Genomic DNA, 22079 nt, shown 5'->3' on the forward strand with positions numbered 1-22079 from the left:
TAACAGGCGCAATTCCGATTCAAAAGAAACGATGAATTCGGTAAATTTGAATTCTCTAGCATGCTCTTTAATTGCAAATTTTTCTTCGACTACAAATAATTATCACTATATGTTATTAATTACCTTACGGTCCTCAGATCGCTATAATTTTGCTACTGCAGTCAATTCACGAGCTATTAATGCATGTACTGTTTTTTTTTAATAACAATTTTCTCTTTTCAATTATTAATTAGGTCTTCCAATCCCCGTGCAATTACTACAAAGATGTTTTTGGGAGATATATTTGCCGTCACTGTGCTCACAAGCACTTGATAAAGGTAATACGAGCTTGACCAGTTAACTAAACGACACTGCTCACCTTTTTTTTTTTACTGATCGTAATCTTGCCTGTAATTTAATTTCAACGTTGACCTGAAAGATACCGCAGCGATGTACGGCCAAACCTGTAGGGGACATAAAATGCTGTTCGTGTTCTAGAACGATTTTTCATCGGGTGAGTAATCGAAATTTAACGATGTATTTGTTGTGAAAATAGAGAACTTCCGAGTAACGATTTATTAACTATTTGGTAAAATATCTGTATTCAGACCCCGAGTGATGGTCAATCGAAATGCAAAGGATGCTGCAAATGCAGATATGCAATGTACGAGGACGGTAAAAAATGACGCGTGAGAGTTGAAAAAATACCACTGATTAACCCGCGCATTTGCACACGGATAACATACGTTAGATAATTTATTCACTGGTATAATTTATCTTTACGGAAGCAAGATACGCTTCTTTGTAAATACGTCGATGAAGATTACGATAAGCCAGGTGAAAATTGTCAATTTATATAAAATAGCAACAGTTCCTATAACCTTACTACAGAAATAGAGTCAAGAAAAAAAATATATAATACTAAAAATATAATAATACCATGTACAGTATTTTTATTTTCACACGGGTTAAAAACTAATAAAACTGATGAATTCAACTAATGCAGGGTCATCTTATTGTTCGAACTGGACACAGTAAATGCATGCAAAATAAATTACGACACAATGATACACGTAATTATAACAAGGGATTTATTAGTGTTTTCAAAATTGTATTTTGCATAAAAGAAGCACAAATATGAATGGGCGCTCATCAGACGCGGTACACAGATAGTTTAGAGTAATTAAAGAAGTAGACATAATGAAAGTACATACGGTTAAAATAAGCTTCGTGAAGCCCGTGCATTGCGTCCTGAAAGGTTACGCGGGCGCATGTACAAAAATAATCATAATAATAATCGTAATGCTTGAAAAAATGGATGTATTAAATAATAAAAGTTTTTTATACGTATAGAAAATGGCAATTAGTTACACTTAATTAATAGTACATAGTTGAAACAATCAATTTTCACTTGGGCAAATATGATATGATAACGTAACGTTGTTAATAATAATTTGATAAAATTTCCTTATCGCCGTCGAAATAGCGTGTAAATCGAAAAACATGTACAGGGAGAGCAAAAAATCATTTGATAAACGTTGCATATTTGATAAATGAATCTTCCTTCATAAATTTCACATAAATACATGCATAGTATTGTGCGGCAAAGCCGGTGGTATAATTACTATTTTGCATCGTGAAAAATTCGTGCATCTAAAGACCTGTAAAATACTGGCTGAAGTTGATCAGTACAGACATGGCATAATTTCAATTCACTAGATTGCGGAAAGAAACAGTATAATTCTATTAAAATAAGAATAGTAAAAATCGCTGCAGAGATGTACGGATAGATAATTAATGTCAGCCGTTCCCAAAACTGCCGAAAATCAATTTGACTTAAAATATACGTATAATGTTTTTAAAACAGTGCATGGTCGTTTTTATTATTATCTTTTCTTTTTTTTTTTTTTGTTGTTGAATAATTGTTTCATTTATAGTCAGCGGAACTTGAATATCAATAATAGAAGTATATTCACGGATTTATCAACAAGTATAGATAAAATAAAATGCCCGGTATCATAAACTTACCGCTTCATCGTACAGTCACGGAAACGATACTCGGAGCGATTCAGTAATGATAGAAGTAAAAGATACATATATTATTGGAAATATTATAGAACAAGATTACTATTCAAAGTTAGTATCTCTTGACTAATTTTGTCCCTTTATTAAAAGAGATCACTCATGCTTTCATCACAACAGTTTCACAACTTAAGCAACGTCTTTAGAGGTAAGGAAAAGTCAACCAATCCTCCTATCGCAAATATTACTACACACTCACTTAAGATTAAAATTGTACTCTGTTCGTTATATTAAAGAACCAGCTTAATTACATATAGATTGCTAATCGGTAACGTTAGCGAGTTATCGAAATCTGGTCAGATACGATTAGTTTAGGAACCTGAGATCCGTGTTGATTATTCTTTGGTGAATTATTAAAAAAATCACGTAATAGGCGTTAAAAAATCTTATTCAATAAAATGATGTACGATGCTCGTATAGATAACAGAACCGAAATGTAAAAGAACACAACAAAAAAAAAAAAAAAGAACAATAATCAGTGCGTCTGGGGCAAACTCGCGTGAGATCTACTCAAAATCGGCCTGCCTGCCTTGGGTGGGTTTTCAAAATTTGAGGTTTTTTTGTTCTGGAATTGAGCGGGCGCGATGCGGCAACAGGCGGCCTGAGCGATATTAACGAGAGTTTTTTCCCCCGTGTGATAAAGATTTCGCAAGTTATTCTGGCGGTTGTGGCTCGGTACGAAGACGGGCTGCGATTGATCGGGCAAAAATTCCTGGCCCAAGTAAGCCGCGAGTGAATTGCCGCTGGAAGCGAGTCTGCACGAATTCGCGTTGAAATAGTCCGGATTAAAGTCGCAGGCGTTATACGCAAGCTGTGCGGAAATCCAATCTCTCCCATCGTTCAGGTTATTCAAGTTCATGTAATTCGGGTTGATTTGATATCCGTGTTCTTGAGAAACGGCCGCCATTTTTCCACGCTGATGAAAATTCTGCGCACGCTGATTATTGCATCGCCCTGTGGCCGAGTTTTTGTTGTTCTTATCTAACACCAGCGAGTTTATGCCAATATTGCGATTCTGCGTGAGCATCGAACGCCCATTTTCCCGACCTGAAGGCGGCGCAAAGTTCGCAAAATTAAAATTGTTCACAGCGATAGTCTGCCAATCGTTCTGCCTACAGACATTAGAAATCAAATTCGATCGCGTAATTGTCGCAGCCTTAGCCGCGGACTTTGTTAATCCGGAATTTTTTTCGCTGAACTGCTTCTGCAGCAGATTAGAAAAACCATCACCGCGCTTGTTATTCAAGGGCGTACCAATCGTCCGGGAAAACTTTTCCCCACCGAATTCAATTGGTCCTTGAACGTTATCATCGAGCAGATTAGAACCTGCGTAAACGGTACCCTCGCTCTGCTCAAACGCAAAATTCTTTTTGCCTCGATTTACCCGCGATTTCTGTTCGCCTTCACGTCCAGTTTTCCGGTTTTTCGCACCGAAATTATTATCGACCTCAAACTGAATCTCACCGTCTATTTTCTCCTGCTGTGAATTAGATTCGTCAAAGCAATTATCAGCGAAGTTATTATCCAAGCTATGATTAACTTGATCATCGATATTGCCGTGAGAATTCCCGCCAAAAGTGTAATTCTCGAACAAATTCAAAGACTCGTAACCTTCCTGCACATTGGCAAAAAGATTTCCGCCCCCCGCAGCAACGGTGCGATTTTTTTCTTCTCCAATGGACAGCCGGTCAAAGTTTAATAAATTATTCACCGCTACGCCGACCATCCCAAATTCGGAATTTGCCCCTTCAGTGCCTTGACTGGAGGAAGCGGAAGATTCGGAGGAAGAGGAGCCGCCGTTGAGCTCGAACGAGGAATTCGTTCCGGGTGCTTTTCCAGAAATTTTCGCCATTTCCGCGTAAGCTTGGCCTAAACTTTGTTGCGGAATAAATTCGAGACTGCCGCAAATTATTTTATTCGCCTCGCCGGCTGCAGAGTTGAGATAACTCCTGATGGCGCCGATCGCGCAACCCGCCTGCTTCAGGTGAGACGCCGATTGCCTACCGCGCGGCGCACCACGATCCGACTGAAGATAGGCGCGGATGCTGTGGTCCAGGAACTCGTCACGAGCCTTTCGCCGGTTTTGGTAGCGTTTCATCTCGTTGCCGACGAATGATCTCGATATTTCGATGCTCCCATCCTCGTCGACAGTTCCGGTTTCCTCGATCTGCCGTGATTTTTTTTAATTTTTTTTATCAGTTTAGAGAGGGGAGAGAAACGTTTGAATAAGAGCGAAAAACAACCTTTTTTATTTATTTCGTTCCACGAGATTTGGCAAAGTAATCGTGAGTATTTGGATTTCGTGTTTGTGACAAAATAGTGAAATACGTACGAGTACATTGCGTCAAGGAATGTTTACTCCGTGCGATGTTTATGCTGTTTGGCGATAAGCCAATTCCGTCAGAACTCGCCAGTCTGACCTGTGAACCAGTCGAGACGACGCGCGATTATTATTGCAAAACGGCGGGGGGTCCTTATCGTAGTTTCAAACGAGCTTTATCGTCAAGATTATACAGAGTATGGATGATAGATCGAGAAGTATTTGCGGAAGGTAACTATAAGCGAGGAGAGGGTCAAACGTAACGATTTTTTTTATCGAATTGCATTAAAATAGATCTCTGACGATACCACATATAACTGAGAATTATTCTCACAGACTGATTTTCGATTGATTAAAATTAGAATTCTAGAACCTAACATCTTCTAATCTAACACCATCGGTCAATTTTTTCTGTTGTAATTCCGAAAGCAAAAATTCAAATTTGCATAGACTAAGAACAATATGCTGAGCCGGTCATTTGGTTTCTTTTTTTTACATATCGTTATTTTAAACTCGTAATTTTTTCGGTTATAAATAACGCGAGGGCTAAGATGATTTGAAACAGTGCAGATGTTGTGTATAAAATGTGAATATAAACAATGTAAAACAAAACAACTAAACGAACATCAGAGGTTACGAACCATTTCTGCCTTGGCGAGATGAAGCCAGAGCCAGCGCCATGTGCGGAACTTGTTTTGATCACTGAAGTTAAACTGCATTTCTTTTGAGGCATAACGAGTTGAAAGTGGACTCCGATAATTGCAGAACTCTGAGTCACTGCTTTTTGCCACGGGTTCACTCATTTTTACCGAAGAGAAATAAAGGCAAGTGTAAACGAATATCCGAAACTGCGTTTAAAAGAGTTTCTCCGCCGCACGACACTCTCGAACACCGATCAGCTGACTGACGCACCGACGCCGGCTTCTCTGCTGATTCGGGGGAAAAACGACGCCAGCGACGCCTAACTTCAGACGCCAGAACGCAACTTGCCGGAGGGCGTCGCGGCGCGAGCGCCGTTCGATATTCGAGCGTGATGTTTGTTCTCATCGCAGGCGATTGCGTTGTAAATGTTACGAAACTGAAAGTAGACCAGCTTGCAAGTTTTACAAATAATCCGAAGACGTATTTTGCTGCTTATTGCAAACATCTAGATACTTCTTCTTTGGTAAATTGAAAATTCAAACAAATTTTATTAGAGTTTGAGATACTCTTTGCCGCGTTCTGATAGAATTTCTATCGATTGCTAGTACTTCTAGAATATAATAGAATGATTAAACTTCACCAGAATTGTTCGACATTTTCAAATCTTGATAACGCATCGGAATTTTGTGTAACGGAGAAAATTTTAAATCGTCAATCTTGAATTGACTACGGCTGCTATACTGTAAAACTTTTTACTTCGGTTTGGCCAGGCGCAAGATATAATACCTGTACATCAATAAAATGTTCATATTTTAAGTACATGCATTTCACGAAAAATTTAGTAGTTCGTCTTCTAATTTATGAAACGCGTTAAATGCGGCTTTACGAACATGAAATTTTTCAACTCTACTGATTTTTACTGTTGCTTAAAAATTTCTACGCCATTTTCAGTTTTCCCTTTAGTATTGAATAAGCACAGGAGCAGTGATTCATTTCACTTTTTCTATTAATATGTAGGTTGCGATATGAAATTTACTTCTCTTTAATATTTTTCAAATTTTTCAACTGCATAAATTTTGGTGGAGTTTTGTCTATGCTGTTCTAACTTTTATTCCATTTTGGAAAAAACAGTACGAAGAACTTTTCAATGAATATTTTATCGCATTTAAAATTTAGGAAAATGCATTACAAAAAGGGTGATAAAAATTTGCAATTTTACAGCACTTTAACCAAAGCCACTGGGAATATTAACATTCCTCAGTTGTCTGTATAAGAATAGTAGATGGTATTGTCTTCGAGAGGGACTGAGGTCAGTTGAAGAAAAGAAACGAACTAAAACGATGAAAAATTAAAAGGGGGAAAAAGCTGAAGAGAAAAAAAAATTGAATCGAAAATCCCCACGTTCCATTTTTGCGTGGGAATAATTATTCCTATTCTGCATGTATCTTCGTCAACATATTCAGGGTCACTTCTCGCTCTCGGGTCTTGGATTCCCTTTCATTTTGTCACAAACACGTAATCCGTACGTGAACGGCTGTCGTCGAGATAACGGGCTTTATGTTATATACATATTACTTTACAGAACACAATACGGATGACCACACGTGTAAGATTCTGCGTAAGTTGCAGGTCAAGTTCAACGAAGTATAGTTCTAGCATATACGCATCACGTGTATAATTTAAATTTGACAATGTAACTTGACGTGCTTTACCCCGCAATTTTCAGCCAATGACAAAGAATATTTCAAACTTCTCACAAGACCAAATTTTCAAAGTGATTACTCTGCCATCTCGTTAATTTATACCAACTCTATCCAAGTTACACAATGTTCCGCCAATGACTGGGTGTACGAGACTGGAACTAAGAACTTAGAAAGGACGTCAAAATTCATTTACCACTTCTTTAAAATCTATTTCATCCTTGCTTCAAAATTACTTATACGGTTTTGGAAAAATCTCTAAATTCCACGTTTCTGCAGAGTAGAAGAAGCTGCTTTCTCAACTTCGTTTCCCCCACGTCATTGGTAGAAGAATGTTTACGATAAAAATAGGAAATAATTTTTTTCAAATAACGTCACAAATATAGCTCACCACGTTCGAAGGGTACATGCCGGGATGTGCCCAGTCTATGCTGACCTCGGCACCGCCAAAGAGCGTCGCTCTTTCAGGTACGAGTCTCCTTCGTGCCATGGCTGCGCCGCGGTGCGTTTTGTAAGAAATAAGCGCGTACCTCGCCTGATCCTCGACGTTTCTGTAGACCGAGACCTGGCCGACGTCGTCAGTGATGTCGTAAATTTTCTGTAATTGTGTAGTAAAAATAAAAAAAAAAAAGGAACAGAATCAGTATTGACAAATATTCTTCGTCCTTTGTTTTTTCTCTCTATCGGCAGAACCTTCTACACACAGCAACGGTAAAACGAACATTTGATAACGTGAACTACAAAATCACCGAGTTCACGAATTTTCGCAAATCTTTTTGCGAAAAAATAATGGAAGCCTCGTTGAATTCCGTTTTATTGCGTAATTTCCGGAATTGTGAAATTGTAATTTTACTGATAAAAGGAAAAAAAAAAAAAAGGTGTTTGGTCAATTCTTTTCACGGCAAGCAAACAAAGTTAACGATAGGATTCTGTTGTAGGTATAACAAACGAATGAAATTTTTCTTTACACCCCAATGTGCGAAATATTTGTCGCGAACTGTCCACTCACGGTTTCACGTAAAAATTTACGCATCGCGCTTATAATACGTTGATTTAACACGCGCTACGGTATTTCAAGTCCATTTACGTGTTAATTCGAGAGAAAATACACATCGCGCAATATATCGTGATCCTGGTTAGCGGACGGTCTCTATTTAGCATAATTTTCTCAACAATAAATGAGCCGTTTTGCAAGCATTGCCAAGTGTTTTGAATAATTCTATAATTATGGTCAATTGCAATATTTCTTTCTTCCAACGACGATGAAACGTAAGTAATGCTACTTTGCTTATTTTATACGGCGCGTAAGAAGGAGAACGAGCACACGGAGCTTCGGGTTTCGAATATTAATTACGAACTCCCGTCAAAACACGCAACTCTAGAGTCCAACATTGTCTGCGTTGAGATTTATCGTGTTTACGTCCTCAACCTTTTCCCTCGCTCGTCACTCTATATCGGTAGGTAGGTAGTCAGTTGCAGCTAGGAGTCGTCGACATTTGGCCAGTGTAACCGTGTACGCTCACACATGCATATTCGATACGTCATTGTTACAGCTGCATGAACTTATTGTTGCGGAAATTTACCAGAGCTAATAAAAATTTGAAGAATGTTCCAGTTCTCTTCAAGGAAATCAAGATATGTACTGCAAACTATTTTTATTACGCGTTTCACGATATAAGTAGTTTTAGAAATACGATTGAAGAGATTCAAGTTTTTGAAAATCAATGTGAAGAAGCTTTCGAAAATAATTACTATTTCGGAACTTGACAATATTGTTATTCTAAGTACAGGAAACAGATTTTCGAATCTTGACTTTTAGTAAACTGTGTAATTTTGAGAATTTTAAAAAAGGGTCATAAAAAAATACTTCGAACTTGCTCTTGTCATAATTACGTACATGTATAACATTATAGATGCTAATTTGTCACGATTTTGAGGTTCACAACGTTAACGTAAAGAAACATGTGACAACGATCATTATTCTGCAACTTTATAACTACTATATAAATAGATTGCGATTGCAAAACAAGTGTGCCCAATCTTTATGTGAGCCGTAAATTCACGGTTTACCGCATGACGTAAGGTTATAAAATATGTATCAAATTAACGACTTTTCATGAGGTTGAAATTCACAACTCGCTGAGAAAAATCGTTGTTACGGATCTTGCGGATTGTCTGAAAGTCAGTAAATCGCGCGATAACTGATAAGGGAAAAAAACCCGCTGCTATTAGGTAAAATCAATTATTTCAGAGTAAATTATAAGTACAAAGGTAAAAAGTGAAACGTTCTTTCAATACTTTGTTACATCGACGTCTGCACAAACTTCAACTTCGTGATTTCTTTTCGAAATGCTTATTTATACAAATGCAATGAAGCGTAACTTGAACCCAACAATTTTCCACGCATGTTAAAAATACTCGATTATCGAACGATGGGAAAAATAAGGGGTCCGTCAAAATCCGTATTTTCTTAATTTTACTGCGATTTTAAAGAAACTAAAATTTCGAATTATGAATGTGTTTTTGCTTTATTACGGTTTACCGAATTTCAGACAATTCCAAGGTCGGGAAATAACGGTTTTCCTTCAGCATGAATCGTAACCATAAACGTTACCAACTTCAACATGTTCAAATATCCAAGTTCGCATGTCACAAACGTGAGAAATAGCTTAACAGCGCGAGTCTGTACGCAATTCTAAAAAAAAAAAACACGCCAACGAATTTTCATATGCCGGAAAAAAATAAAGAAATGGCATGAATTGTACAAAATCGGAATAGTAAATTCGTAGAATTCACAACAGAATGAACTTCGTAAATTTGACGTAAAAACTTATTTTCAATGAAAAAAAAAAAAAAAGTCTCAAATTGACCAATCTGTTTTTAAAAAACAAAATCAATTCATATTTTGAAAATTAAACTTCTTTGAAGTCGTTCTAAATCTTCAAACCAACGATCTTACAATTAATTTCAATATTTCGTTACTTCAACGTTACCAACTTCGATCCGATGAATTCACGCCATTTCCTTACTTCTTCGCTTCCGCGTCAAATGAAAAAAGGCACCGGTGTGTTTTCGTTAACAATTGCGTAAATAATGGTGAAACCCTTAGGTATCCTCGTTTAAGAACTCACCCTGATCACCGTTTCCGAGGCCACGTCTGTTGGCAATTGACCAACGTAAAGCCGGCAGTTGTTGATGCTGGCAACGACGCCGATCCTCCTTCCAGGTCGTATCTCGAAATTGTCGAGCTCCCGGATGGCCTTCTGGGCGAACTCGGGCTTTCCGAACATCACGAAGCAGTATCCCCTGTTCGTCCCGGAGAAGTCCATCATCAGCCTTATTTCGTAGACCTCGCCCATCCGACGGAATATCGGATAAATCTCGTGCTCGTAGAGGGTCCTCGGTATCTTACCGACGAATACCTCGCATCCCGGTCCGGGTGGTGGTCCCTTCCACCCAGGAGGAGGTCCGCCCAGCTTCCGCTGTCCGTTAATCTGCGTCATATTGAACCGCGAGTCCGTAACGAGCTGGAGAACCAGCCTGTTCGTCTCGACTTGATCCTCCAGGCTCATCCGTGTCTCGCGTTGATTCCGCATACGCGTTACGTCCGCTTCCTCATCGCCTACGGATTTTTCCATCCGATCCGAAGGTGGTGGTGGAGGTCCGGAAGGTTCTGCGGCATCCGCGCGATCCTCGCTCGGGTGATTCCGCATCCTTTTGAGCTTGTCGGTTTGTTTTTATTTCACCCGTGTAACGATCGCTCGTCCTTGTTTATCGCGATGCGTAATCCTCTTCCTCCCGGATCAGGTGTAGGTAAAAATAATAGTTATTAGAAAATAAGCGATGTTGAAAAAAAAGGTTCAATTATTATTTCACTACCCGTTACAGGATTCGATAAATTGATTTCGTAATATCCGATGTGAAGAATGGTTACAGTTTGGTTTTTATTCCAGCAATATGAATTGATTTTAAATCCGCTTTGCAAAACTACGCGTCGCGGAGGATAATCGGTTTAATACACTTCGTTTACTTCGCTGTATTATATCAATTGATTAGCATCGTTATTATCCTTGTATAGATTTATTCGCACCGCGCAATGATCACGTTTAACTGTAAAAAAAGAAAAAAGAAAGAAAGAAATTGATAGAGGAACTAAAAAAGTCAAGAGTCAAGACGCCACTGCACCGTTTGAAATCGCCGCCAATAATCGACAGAAAAGCAACCAGACCCTCTCGACAACAGGTGTCACGTGCTACTGACCCCGTGTTTCAGCCCTCCCGGTTTATATGGGTCGGACATCCTCGCCGTTCGCCGGGAATCGCCGCTGCTCCTGCCGCCTCCTGATTGGTCGAGATCCTGGGCCGAGGGCTCGGATCCTCGGGGTGGCCGCTACATCTAACGGCGAATATCGATAGCTGTTAGTTGATCGCCTCGATAATATCGATGTTGATTATTTCGTACGATAATTCCGATAATAATATGATGAATATTCAACAGAGGATGACGGGCGGAAAAATAAAAGCGATATGTAATTGGTTAAATATTTCTCTTCTCATTTCTGCTTAAGCGTTGTTGTCTGCACCGCTTAATAATCGAGCATAAACAAGATAAAAAAGTACCCGATTATTCTTCCTCACTGTTGGTTTTATCTTATTTTTAATCTAACGTTCTGGAATAATTATTAATTAATTGAAAAAATGAGCTTACTTGTATTTACGAAAAAACAGGTTGTAGGTAATATTTCTATAGTCTTCTGCCACGATTCACACGAGCCCAAATATTTATCGAATAAATGAAAATCTGATTGAATTATTATTACTATTATTATTATTATTTTTGTTCGTTCAAACTTGGATAAAAGACTTGAATTTTATTTCTTTTCATCACTTTTGGTGATGTAAGAAAAATATTAGTTTTTATTAGAATCTTCACGTCTTCGAGCCTCTGGAATCCGGAAAACAATTTTTTGGCCAAATGTCGGGCTGTCCGACAAAGTCCCGCGATGATATAGGAAACGGCTGGATAGAAAAACCTGAAACATACAGGATTTTACAACGAAATGACGGGCGTGAAAAATTGCCATGTCGCGTTTAATTTGAACGCCCGATTCTACCGGAAACGAATTGATTCTCAATGTTTAACCTTTTTCCAAGGAAACGATTATGTATTTCCGAGTTTAAATATATATATATATATATATTTTTTTTTAATTAACAAAATTTTTGTTTTTTCTTCTTCCAATACTTCTTCATTTGGCCGTTTTCGAGATCTTCGCAGAAGTTCGTCTGACAGAACGGCCAATTCTTCTCTTTTCGTGGAGGTGAAAAGTATCACAAAAAAAAACTCTTATTCCAATTTTTTTTCGCGATTTTTTTTGCTCTCCTCAATACTTGTGCGAAAATTTCGATAAAAAAGCATCTCATTACTCATAACAGACAAATAAAACAATACAAAATTTTGTTGGAAATATTACTTATAAATTCTCAGCTATAAATCAAACTATGCATCGAAATGCAAGCCTTTATAAATCAAGTAGAGCCTCTTAATTTCGGTAATTGTACGATTATACTATACGTAGATTAGTTTCAGTATTTCACTAAAGTGTTGCAGTAAACAGATATTGAAACAGATTCATGTATTATATTCCACACGCAGAAAGGAATAGAGGTCATTGAACCCATCGATGCAGTTCGATTTCAGTTTGCGTTTGCTTTACTAAATTGTACAATATTATTGAAACTTGATATTATCATACAACGAGACGTCGATTAAAAAAAATATACGTATCTATATGCATTATGTGCACGTGTTCAACGCGCGTAACGGTCAATTACAATGTTATATCTAATGAACCTGTCACAATGAAATTACCATATTAACCGTCGTCGTTCCATGCTCATCCGAGGTTTTCTGGTTTACATATGCATACAATGTTGTCGATCATCCACGTAATTTTGTTTCCATACTTCGTCCAACGAGAGAATAGACTTAAAATCGCGAGAAAACTCGTCCGTTTCGGTCAGATCTACGCCTACGGAACGGCCGTTCAGGAGCCCCAAGATAACAAATGTAACGGTTACTGTAAATAATCGAGAGTTAGCCTCAAAACACAGTTATTCAAAAAGTGATTAGTGATACATAGAGTGGCAGCAGCACGAAAGGAGGAAATACGATCATCTCCGGTGAAGAGAAATAAAAGAGGCCAGGTAAATACGGATAAACGAACAGTAGTATTTCATTATTTGTTGTTTACTGTCATTTAATGCTTTTGGTTTTCGTTGTTTCGATTTCAGGTGGTTCATGAAAATCAGAAAGTTATTGTTCTGAATATTTACAAAACATTGAAGGAAGACGATCCAAAAATGTCATACGAACAGACGATGGCTAAACTAACAATAAGCCGAATGACGGAAATCGAAAAATGCAGCACCAAAAAGATTACAGCAAATTACAACAGAACAGGTCACGTGTCGGAACCAAATTTGAAAAAACCTCGCTTTTCTGTAAAAGATAAGATCGACGAGTTCGATAAAAATGCGATACGGCGAAAGGTTCGTGATTTTTATCGAAATAAGGAAATGCCAACAGTGGATAAATTTTTACAAGCCGTGAACGACGAAACATTATGTGTAACATTAGAAATATTAAGATTGCGCATTATATTGCGTTCGAATTATTCCACCTATCTTATTTCCTAAATAAAAATAATCCACGGTGCCCGAACTGTACGTATACGATACTGGGGAGAGTCGTTCTAATTAGTGATTCGAAAATCAAGATTCGAACAATTCATCTTTCGTTATTTCCATTTTCGCATACTTGATATTTCGATATATCAGCCATTCGAAATATTCACCCTTTCAAGTTTTGACCCTCACCCCCAACGCATAGATATGACAAATGAGTCCAGCATAAATTAGGCACAGAGTCATCCATGTACAGATGTAACGAACACACATGTGAAGAAGAACAATGAGTCGTCTGTACTTTTTGCGTACGCACACGCGTTGCGTGGAAATGATCCTTTCAAAGTCACCGCATCTTTGTCGCAATATTTTTTTATTTTTTTCTTATTCTTACCGCCCACCTATTTCACAGAGACGATACGCGAAGACTGCTGCAGCGCTTCTGAGTGACGATCGTCACAGGTTAGTACATGTACAGTGTAAGTTTGTGCCAATGTCGGTTGTGCAATATCTCGTCAACCGTTCGCAGCCTGTATCTGCAGGCACAATGTACCTGCTATACCTGGCGAGGAAGCGCTATGAGCTACAAACTGCGAATGGATTACGAAATCCGTGCGACAATGGCTCGAGGCTGTTGGATGAAAATCGCTAAATACGGTTCTATTAAATACTCGAGGCGTTTTTCCGACCGTTACACATGTAATGCGAGAACAGTGATTTACACGTGTGGCAATAAAACTGCTACGCCAAGAAATTTATTTGCAGATGCGCGGGAGCGTTTTTTTTTTTTTTTTTTCATTTCTTTCCAATTTCCTTACTCCTAAATCCTACGGCAATGGACGTAATTCGCTAAACAAACGGAATGACTTACAGAATCAATCACACCGCACCTCTGGTGAAGAGAAAAAGAGACTGCAATTAGAGCCTTGTCGATTCAACTTTCATCGATTATATCGCAGCCCGGTCCGTTTGTCCTCGCCGTATATCTTTTTTCATTCTATTTAACCTCGGGTATTATAATTAGACCTACTATATTGAATAACAAATACCTCACTTGAAATACTTAATAATTCATTGATCTGAAAATCGATCGCCATGTGTAAGTATTACACGGAGGTCTATGACCAGCCTGAGAGACATGAATTTGGTCTTTTAAATTTTATTATTACAATTTAAGTTGCAAACCTTTCGTAAATACTTGCTACAGTAAACTTCAAACTAGTTAAAACAAGTAGTTCATTGGACCCAAGGTTTTCCCCGTTTGTGGTTTTATATTCAGACAAATCGTGTCACGGGGGCAATTAAATTTGTAGCATACGCATGTCCAATATTGTTTCGTTATACTTGCGCGAGTAAAAATTTCCATTATCAAGTGTTCAATCCTTGAATCTCAAGATCGCGAGAATTTTCACTTCAACGTTACACTCGACCTAATATAATAATCAGCGCGTAAAAATTGAGATTATCGTGAATTCTGAAACCGTATTGCAATGTCTTCGTTACTCGAACGTGGTATTCAATAATATTCTTGCCAACAATGAAATTTGAAATTTCCTTTCCGGCGTAAAAAATTCTTCATAAAATATTCGCTTTTATATATTTTACGAGATTGTTGCCCGAAAGCATCGTTCATCCGTTACAACTTTGCGCGAATAAATTTTTGCGCAAAAATTAAACGTGCATTTTACTCCGACACCTCAGTTCCGAATGTAAGAATATTTGCACAGACGCGGACGAAAGTGCGATTTTTCGACTTTAGACCGGCGATCGGCTCGATTAGCTGCGAAATATTTCCCGACGCCAATGCGCCTTTGTCGTTTGTGATAATGGCATTGTTTCGAGGTAGGCGAACACGCGAGTTCTGCAGCATTCGTAGGATACGTGGTAGACGTAGTCGGTTACCCAGGCACCCATCGTGCGTCCATTCCATTGAAATTTACAGAGGAGGCCTCCGCCGTTGACGCGGAATAACGCCCGCTGAGTAACCTGGACACCGTTTCACTCGGCATTATCTCTTCAGTCGTCGCTCAACAGCCAAACGGACGAAGCCTGCGGCAATTTTTTCCGCCTTATTACTCGACCGATTTCCGTTTCTCGCGTGGATTCACGACCGCCGTTGGAACGACCAGCGATACCCTCAATTGCGTCGGGGATGATAGTGCGCGAGTGCATCGACTGCGTGGTGCAATATCGAGAATTCGCACAACCGCCTAACGCGAGTTCTTCGCGCAAATAAGTGCACTTATGTTCAAGCGTCTGCCGAAGTAACTGAATATAATTTCTTTGATTTTCATCGGGGATCGTTTCGTAAATGAAAAATTGATCGCAAACTACTTTGCACAATTTATCTTCCGACTTTCTTAGATCGGTTCACCAGCGACCGGTTCACTGGTCAACTAAACAGCATCGATTTTTTGTAAGGTCAATTTACCATTGATGAACACGTTTGTTTAAATGTTTGATTTCGGTTTAAAACAGTTACATCTAGTAGTGTGGTGAACTTAATTATTCTTGGATTTTCAACCCTGTGATATTGCTGTAGTAAAATTTTACCACTGTTTGGGAAGATTTTTTCAAGTTCTTTACTGCTGATTTTCAACGGATGAATACCTGCGACAATATGTGGGACCGTAAAGTATTCATACGAATTATCGAATTGGTGAGTGAATAAAAATGGTTATATCGTTTTTAAAAGAAGGAGAAATATGCTATGGCAACTTCTCTTCTTCCTAAGGAACCATCGCTCGCAGTTTAGAAATATTAAAATTAATACCGTGTTTGAAAACCAGAAATTTTTCCTCCAGCTCTTGTGCATATCCTGCGTTGTGGCACTCAGGGTTACCGACGACGAAAGTCGGAGGGTGTTTCACTACCTTAGGAATCGAAGTAGGGAGTGGTCACTTCTGAACAACGTTACATGGGGCACCATAGGTACTACCTCATAAATGTTAATTTTACTCATTGACACACGGCACGTAAACTCACGTCGAATAAAATTCATTCGATTTCCGTTTCGCGTACAAGGATTATAAGTTAATTTGTTGCTCTATGAACATCACATCTCGGTCTTAACCGAGATGTGGCGCAAATTGTATGTTTTATGTAAATTCGTAAGAAAATGATTACTGTACGCGTGCATGTAAAGAGTAGAGTTAATAATTTATCGTAATATGCTTACGTTTAGTTTTATCAGAGGTGTGAGGCATAAAAATGTGATACACGTACCTTTTTTCATAAAAAATAGGTGCTGCCTTGGCCACAGCTACTTGTGGAGGATACGTCATCGTAACGACGGGACTCCTGGTAGCTGCTGCAACCGGAGAGCTTCGGGGTAGAAAGACGGTAATATTTTTGCAACTACAAAATGGCGAATCATCGATAACAATAATAAAATTTTCAATATCAGCAATAATTAGAATTATCCTGCTTTCTGTGACTCGTTTTAAAAATTTTCACGACTCCTGCAATGAAATTAAAAAAAAAGGTAGATGCGTCTAACGTGGTTTGAAAATTTTTTAGCAGTAATAAGAATTGACCGTATCGTTATTCATGCATGTCTGCTTGTGATACATAAAATAATTCATTTGTCGTAATTATTAATCTATGCGCGGTAAATTTGACTAGAAATTTCTTCAGGAAAAATAGTAGAGTCTACAGTTGAATCTGTTATAATTGAGTTTCGAATATTTCTAACAGTGAAACAAATGCCTGTATTATGCGACTTTATAATATATTGTCGCGAATTATCGTACGTCAAGGTGAAGTTGATTTCCAATTTGATCCCATCACGTAAAATGTGCAACTCGGATCACTTGAAGCACTTCCTTATTACAGGTATCAATTTACCTATACTACAAACCGCGATTGATTAACATAATTAAATCGACAGCGTGAGAAAATTCCGACGGTCCGTGAGACGAGAAGTGCAAATATGCGATGCAAGGCGTTGGCAATGACTCAATGAGAGTAAGGCTGCCGTAAATATTCGTCGTAATCTCGACGCAAACAACATCATAACATGATATCGCATCGGTCTAGTAGACTGCAGAGACACGAGTAATATGCATTCGTCGCTCTGCAATTATAGGATTAATGAGTCAGAGAGATGTGGCGCTGCAGCCTGCCCGCTGAAACTTTGCTCTAAGGTCAAACACGACCTTTTATATCCTTGAGAGCTGCAGCAGTTTCATTACGAATTTCCGAAACAACATTCATGCAAGCAGTGATATTTTGGGCGCAGAAAAAGTTCACCCACCCGGGAAAAAATATATTTGAATGTGAATCAATTAGGAAAATTTGCTTGTTCATAGCAAAAATCTGTTGAATGCGAGTGAATCATTACCGAATTAAGAAATTTTTTTTTCTTGCACCAAGTAAATAATCCTATAATTTTTCTCCCGGCAAATACAGCTGAATCTATTGCTCATTTTGCAGGAACTGTTCTTCCTCGGTCTGGGCGTCATCCTCTTCGGTATCGTCGGCGCCCTGTCTCTGGCGTCGATCGACAGCGTGCCCGAAGATCTGGTGGATAACGCGGCAGTTTTGGGGGCTCTGTGCCTTTTGACGGCGCTGGTCTTCGTCATCGATATCCTGATGAGGATCCCCGGGGCGAAGAAGAAACACGACAGCACGCAGACCGGGGTGGAAAAAGACATTGGTGAGTACAGACTGCACAGGCGCAAGGGTTGTCCAAACCTAGAAAAAAAAAGCAGCTTCAAAAAAAAAAAAAAAAAAAAAATGCTCGATCAGTGAGTTTTTGACTCGTTCCAGTAAAGCTACCTCTGGCGAAACTCGGTGCTGAGAAGGAGACAAAGTCCAGCGGAAATGCCAAGGGCGAAACACCGCCGCCGGAAGTAAAGGGGTCGGTGAACGAAGGCTTCAATCGCTCGGAGCAGTCCGCGGGAAGAGATCTTAACGAAGGGGATGCGGAAGAGGGTTCGGAGGATGAGGTCACCAGGAGTCAGCGGCGAGGGTCACGCGACCTTTTCGAGTCCGAGCGAAACCGGAAGTTCGAGGACGTGGGAAAGCAGCTACGGGAGTACGCCCTCCAGGGTTTCGACGCCGGCAGGGAGTCGCGACGCCGAGGCGTCGAGGGTAGGAACGGCGCCAGGCGAGAGTACTTCGGTTACGAAAACGGCGATATCTCGGGGTTCCCGAGGGGAGCGACGGACGAAACCGACACCCCGCCATTCCCGACGAGTTTCGAGGGCGAAGCTCCGATTTTCGCGAGGATCGTCAACCCGGGGGTGAAGATAATGCGGGTCGAGCGGGAAACCGGAGGCGGTGGAAACCCCGAGGATTACAGGAACTCCGATACCAGCCAGTACGACAACGTTCCAACGAGGATGCGCAGCATGTCTCCATCCGGGATCCTCAAGCGGAACCGCGACGTTTCTTTTACCGTTCCAGCCGCACCCAAGATGCACTACGGGAGGAACGGAAGCCCCGCGCGTAAGGACGACATTCAGAGGCTCGAGGAGTGCTTCAGCGCTATCCAAAACTCCATCGGTACACAGACCGCGGGTCTCAGGGATCTCGAGATACCCTCGTCCCCGAATGATCCGGGATACGTTCGCCACACCGCAAGTAACTGGCCCCGCGATCTCAAGTCCAAGACCCCTGGTTCCAGCCCGGAGCACGAAAAGAAGTGAGCTGCTTATTTGATATCATCGTTCCCGATAAGGTTGTATTCGCGAAGGATCACGGTTACGCTTTGCGTTTTACTCTGAGATTTTTTTTTTATCGAGTGAATGGTCGTTCATAAATTATTAAATAATTTGCCAATTGACAAACGAGCTTACCTCGTCAACCTGTCGGACCTCCGCGTTCTTACTCGACTTTCGTTCCGCAGTGAATTCGTGTCACGTATGTTGTTTGCATTTTCAGGAACGTACGATGTCTCTGCCTTTTTTTTTTCACTCCCTTTTCAGTTCTTTTGTCGAATAACAGTAGAGCTTTGCATGAGATAACAATATTTGCGGCTATTTTTCTGCAGTAGTAAAACCTTGAAAGAATGCGCGTTTCACTTTTTTACCGAATCTGCGTGAAATGTGGTGTTCAGATTTTTGATGACGTAAGCAGAGCCCCAGAAATTGATAATGTATAAATTCTGTACTTTTGAAAAATGTGAATCAGCAATTTCTGGAAAAATAAAATTCAGCATGAAACTTGTAATCCTCAGATATCGAGTCTGTAACTCTACGACGAATTCTGTTTCTAAAATTTCGTAAAACTAGAGAAATTGGTATTTTTACAATTATTATTATATGTACTTATTATACAAATGTTTGCAATTTTCGGAATCTAATAAGTTATATAAATATGGGAATTAAATTCCCGTGACAGAAATTGAATGTATCAATTACATTATACGTAAACAAAAGTATTTTCTCATTTTTGTGCAAACGTTTATTTCGTTTATAAGACAATAATTGCAGCATCAAATCTACACAGACAGTAAACGGTCATTAGAAGAGAAAAAGAAAAAAGAAATAAAAAGACAACAACAATTACTATATATATAGTCAAATACTATTTAACGTTAAGAATAAGAATTCGAAGTAAAAAATCAACTCTCGAAGTTTGATGCACTGCACATTGTTTAAATGTTCATATTATGCGTTATACGTATAATTTTCATGTATATGTGCGTCTTGTTCGTTGCATGAGAATGCGGATTTTGTAACTGTATAACAACTGTATACTCTACACTTAACATCGATAATAATCAAACCTACGCACTGCATCTAACAGTAGTTTAATATAACATATGTGTACACGTCATATAACTGCAGTTAGTAGAGTACTACTAATATGACAATTTACAACTAAACAAAAAAAAAAAAACAACAACAACACATTGTAAAAAAAACCATACTCGACCGTTTCTGCTGCAGTTATTTTATCTCTTCTTTTCAACTCAAAGTAGATGTGTATTTCTTTTATACGTGTATGTAAAGTATATAATATTTGTTTGGTAGACAATCGAGTTTTAAATTTAAGCTTAACAATTATGTTATACAACGCGATATATCTGATATCTAGATACGTACTACGGTTATCAACGTATTATGAACTTGAATTTTACTTGTATCTCTGTATAATAATTACCATCATTCGTAGTTACGAAACATTTATGCATCGGTCTTTCTTCACCAATCATTTAAAACATACATTTCACATTTGTATCCGAATATGTGTATCCAAGTATACTGATTTATTCTCATACCGTGTATCCAGATCAATACATTCACCTGTGATGGAGATTTATACCTCTGCAAAATTCATTAGATATTTTCTCGTTTCATGCTTCCTGTACACCGCAACTGACAATATCTTTATAAAACCTCGGTATGAATACCTGATATACCTAACCTATCGTTTAAATAATAATAATAATAATAATAATAATAATCGGAAGAAAGAAAAGAAAGAATGAGTAATTAGTCACCTATGTTGGAAAATCTAGATGCCCTGTTATAGTCACGCATCTTGTAGAAGTTTACATAATTCTGTATACGTATACGGAATTCCGAATATCGTCGTAATCTCGTATATTTACAGCAGATAAGCTTGAAAAAAGATGAGATGAAACAATAAAAGGAATGAAAATGAATTTCTACTGATCCGCTATTTTTCATTAAGGATATAATTTATTTATTTTATATATTTGAGCATTTTTCCGACGCTTGTGTGAACCTGAAACGAATCGCATACATCCGTCTACAGTGCGCACGTTACTTTGTTTTTTTCACACGACTGGACATAGCGTTAGCATATTTACAGCAAAAGAATAATAGAATAATTTTAAAAATAATCAATCATAACCATCAAAATATAGGATAAATATTGAATCTTTTATACGTGGTTGACGAATCAAACTGTGCGCTTGAAGCATTAAAAAGAAATTAGGATAACATCAATTTTCTCACCATTTTTACCATCCTCGACGAGTGGAGCGAGTCTAGGCGATTTTGATACTTCTGCGAATATTTGAAAAATACAATTTCCTCCTAAATCGATAACACAAGGACATATATGTGTGATAATATAACAACTGCAGTATCCCGATGCACATTGCATTATATATATATATATATATATATACCTATACGTGTGTATGCGTATAAGTATATTGCATGATAAAAAATAAAATAAATAATATGTAACGTTAAAACTACATAATTCGTGACTGAATACGCTGATTCTCGACGTGGCTAATCATGCCACTGTTTATCATCGTTTGAGAATACCGAGGCGGAATTTCAATCCTAAAAGATTGAGACGGCTTCGTCCTTGATTCTTTTTTAATCTCCAGCCTCCTCTATCTCGCTCCAAAACCGACGCTGGCACCTTGGGCGTTGGTCATTCTTTGTTCCATCGTAATGTACTGCCTGATAAGCCGCGATATCTCGTGGGCCTGTTCGGTCTGAAGTCTGGTTATACGCTGCTGCATCAGATTTCCGCATTTCATGTCCAGGTACAACGTCCCTTCCTCCGATTTCACCTTACGCGTCGATATTACCTCCGAGTAAGGATAGTGGTACAAAGTTTCCTGAAAAATTGGTTTCTCAATTTCACAATTGCGTAGGTTAGTGCGGATTTTCATTTTATCATCCCGGTAATAATAACAATAATCACTTCCAGTCTCGTCATATCCTTCCGGATATG

General features: G+C 38.8%; 3 protein-coding genes across 11 annotated transcripts in view; 1 reads left to right on the forward strand and 2 right to left on the reverse strand.

Annotated features, from left to right (window-relative positions):
* Nucleotides 1-16242, reverse strand: part of Adsl (adenylosuccinate lyase) — a 42408-nt gene extending 26166 nt beyond the window's left edge. Inside the window, exons 1-6 of one of the 6 annotated variants that reach the window (XM_046609782.2) lie at nucleotides 16183-16242; nucleotides 12595-12802; nucleotides 11431-11755; nucleotides 9855-11118; nucleotides 7115-7321; nucleotides 1054-4228 (exon numbers count right to left, since the gene is read on the reverse strand). In XM_046609782.2, the coding sequence (XP_046465738.1) occupies nucleotides 2537-4228; nucleotides 7115-7321; nucleotides 9855-10436 (2481 nt within the window). In that variant the 5' untranslated portion in view covers nucleotides 10437-11118; nucleotides 11431-11755; nucleotides 12595-12802; nucleotides 16183-16242 and the 3' untranslated portion in view covers nucleotides 1054-2536. Of the gene's footprint in view, nucleotides 1-1053; nucleotides 4229-4393; nucleotides 4482-5022; nucleotides 5374-7114; nucleotides 7322-9854; nucleotides 11119-11430; nucleotides 11756-12594; nucleotides 12803-16182 lie in introns of those variants that run through there. The other 5 variants (XM_046609785.2, XM_046609787.2, XM_069133478.1 and 2 more) reach the window with 5 other exon arrangements.
* Nucleotides 15342-20304, forward strand: LOC124211083 (uncharacterized). Of its 2 annotated transcripts, XM_046609790.2 has the most exons (5): nucleotides 15343-16068; nucleotides 16214-16340; nucleotides 16654-16751; nucleotides 17844-18066; nucleotides 18180-20304. In XM_046609790.2, the coding sequence occupies exons 1-5, from the start codon at nucleotides 16012-16014 to the stop codon at nucleotides 19058-19060; spliced, it is 1386 nt and encodes a 461-aa protein (XP_046465746.1). In that variant the 5' UTR covers nucleotides 15343-16011; the 3' UTR covers nucleotides 19061-20304. The 2 variants fall into 2 exon arrangements, with proteins under 2 accessions (XP_046465747.1, XP_046465746.1); XM_046609791.2 differs by lacking the exons at nucleotides 16214-16340; nucleotides 16654-16751 and having other exon boundaries at nucleotides 15342-16068.
* The window catches only part of Myo10A (Myosin 10A), a 56196-nt gene continuing 53919 nt past the window's right edge, over nucleotides 19803-22079 (reverse strand). For all 3 annotated transcript variants that reach the window (XM_046609777.2, XM_046609778.2, XM_046609774.2), the window contains one exon: nucleotides 19803-21963. In XM_046609777.2, the coding sequence (XP_046465733.1) occupies nucleotides 21733-21963 (231 nt within the window). In that variant the 3' untranslated portion in view covers nucleotides 19803-21732. The remainder of the gene's footprint in view (nucleotides 21964-22079) is intronic.

The sequence above is a fragment of the Neodiprion pinetum genome, chromosome 2 (genome assembly GCF_021155775.2).
Source record: "Neodiprion pinetum isolate iyNeoPine1 chromosome 2, iyNeoPine1.2, whole genome shotgun sequence".
In the NCBI taxonomy this organism is placed as follows: Eukaryota; Metazoa; Arthropoda; class Insecta; order Hymenoptera; family Diprionidae; genus Neodiprion; species Neodiprion pinetum.

Excerpts from the sequence above, each read along its gene's own strand:
- LOC124211083 (XM_046609790.2), top strand. The coding sequence starts at position 16,012 with ATGAATACCTGCGACAATATGTGGGACCGTAAAGTATTCATACGAATT. Across the intron at positions 16,341-16,653 it reads CGTTACATGGGGCACCATAG|GTGCTGCCTTGGCCACAGCT; the intron begins GTACTACCTCAT and ends CATAAAAAATAG. Across the intron at positions 16,752-17,843 it reads AGCTTCGGGGTAGAAAGACG|GAACTGTTCTTCCTCGGTCT; the intron begins GTAATATTTTTG and ends CTCATTTTGCAG.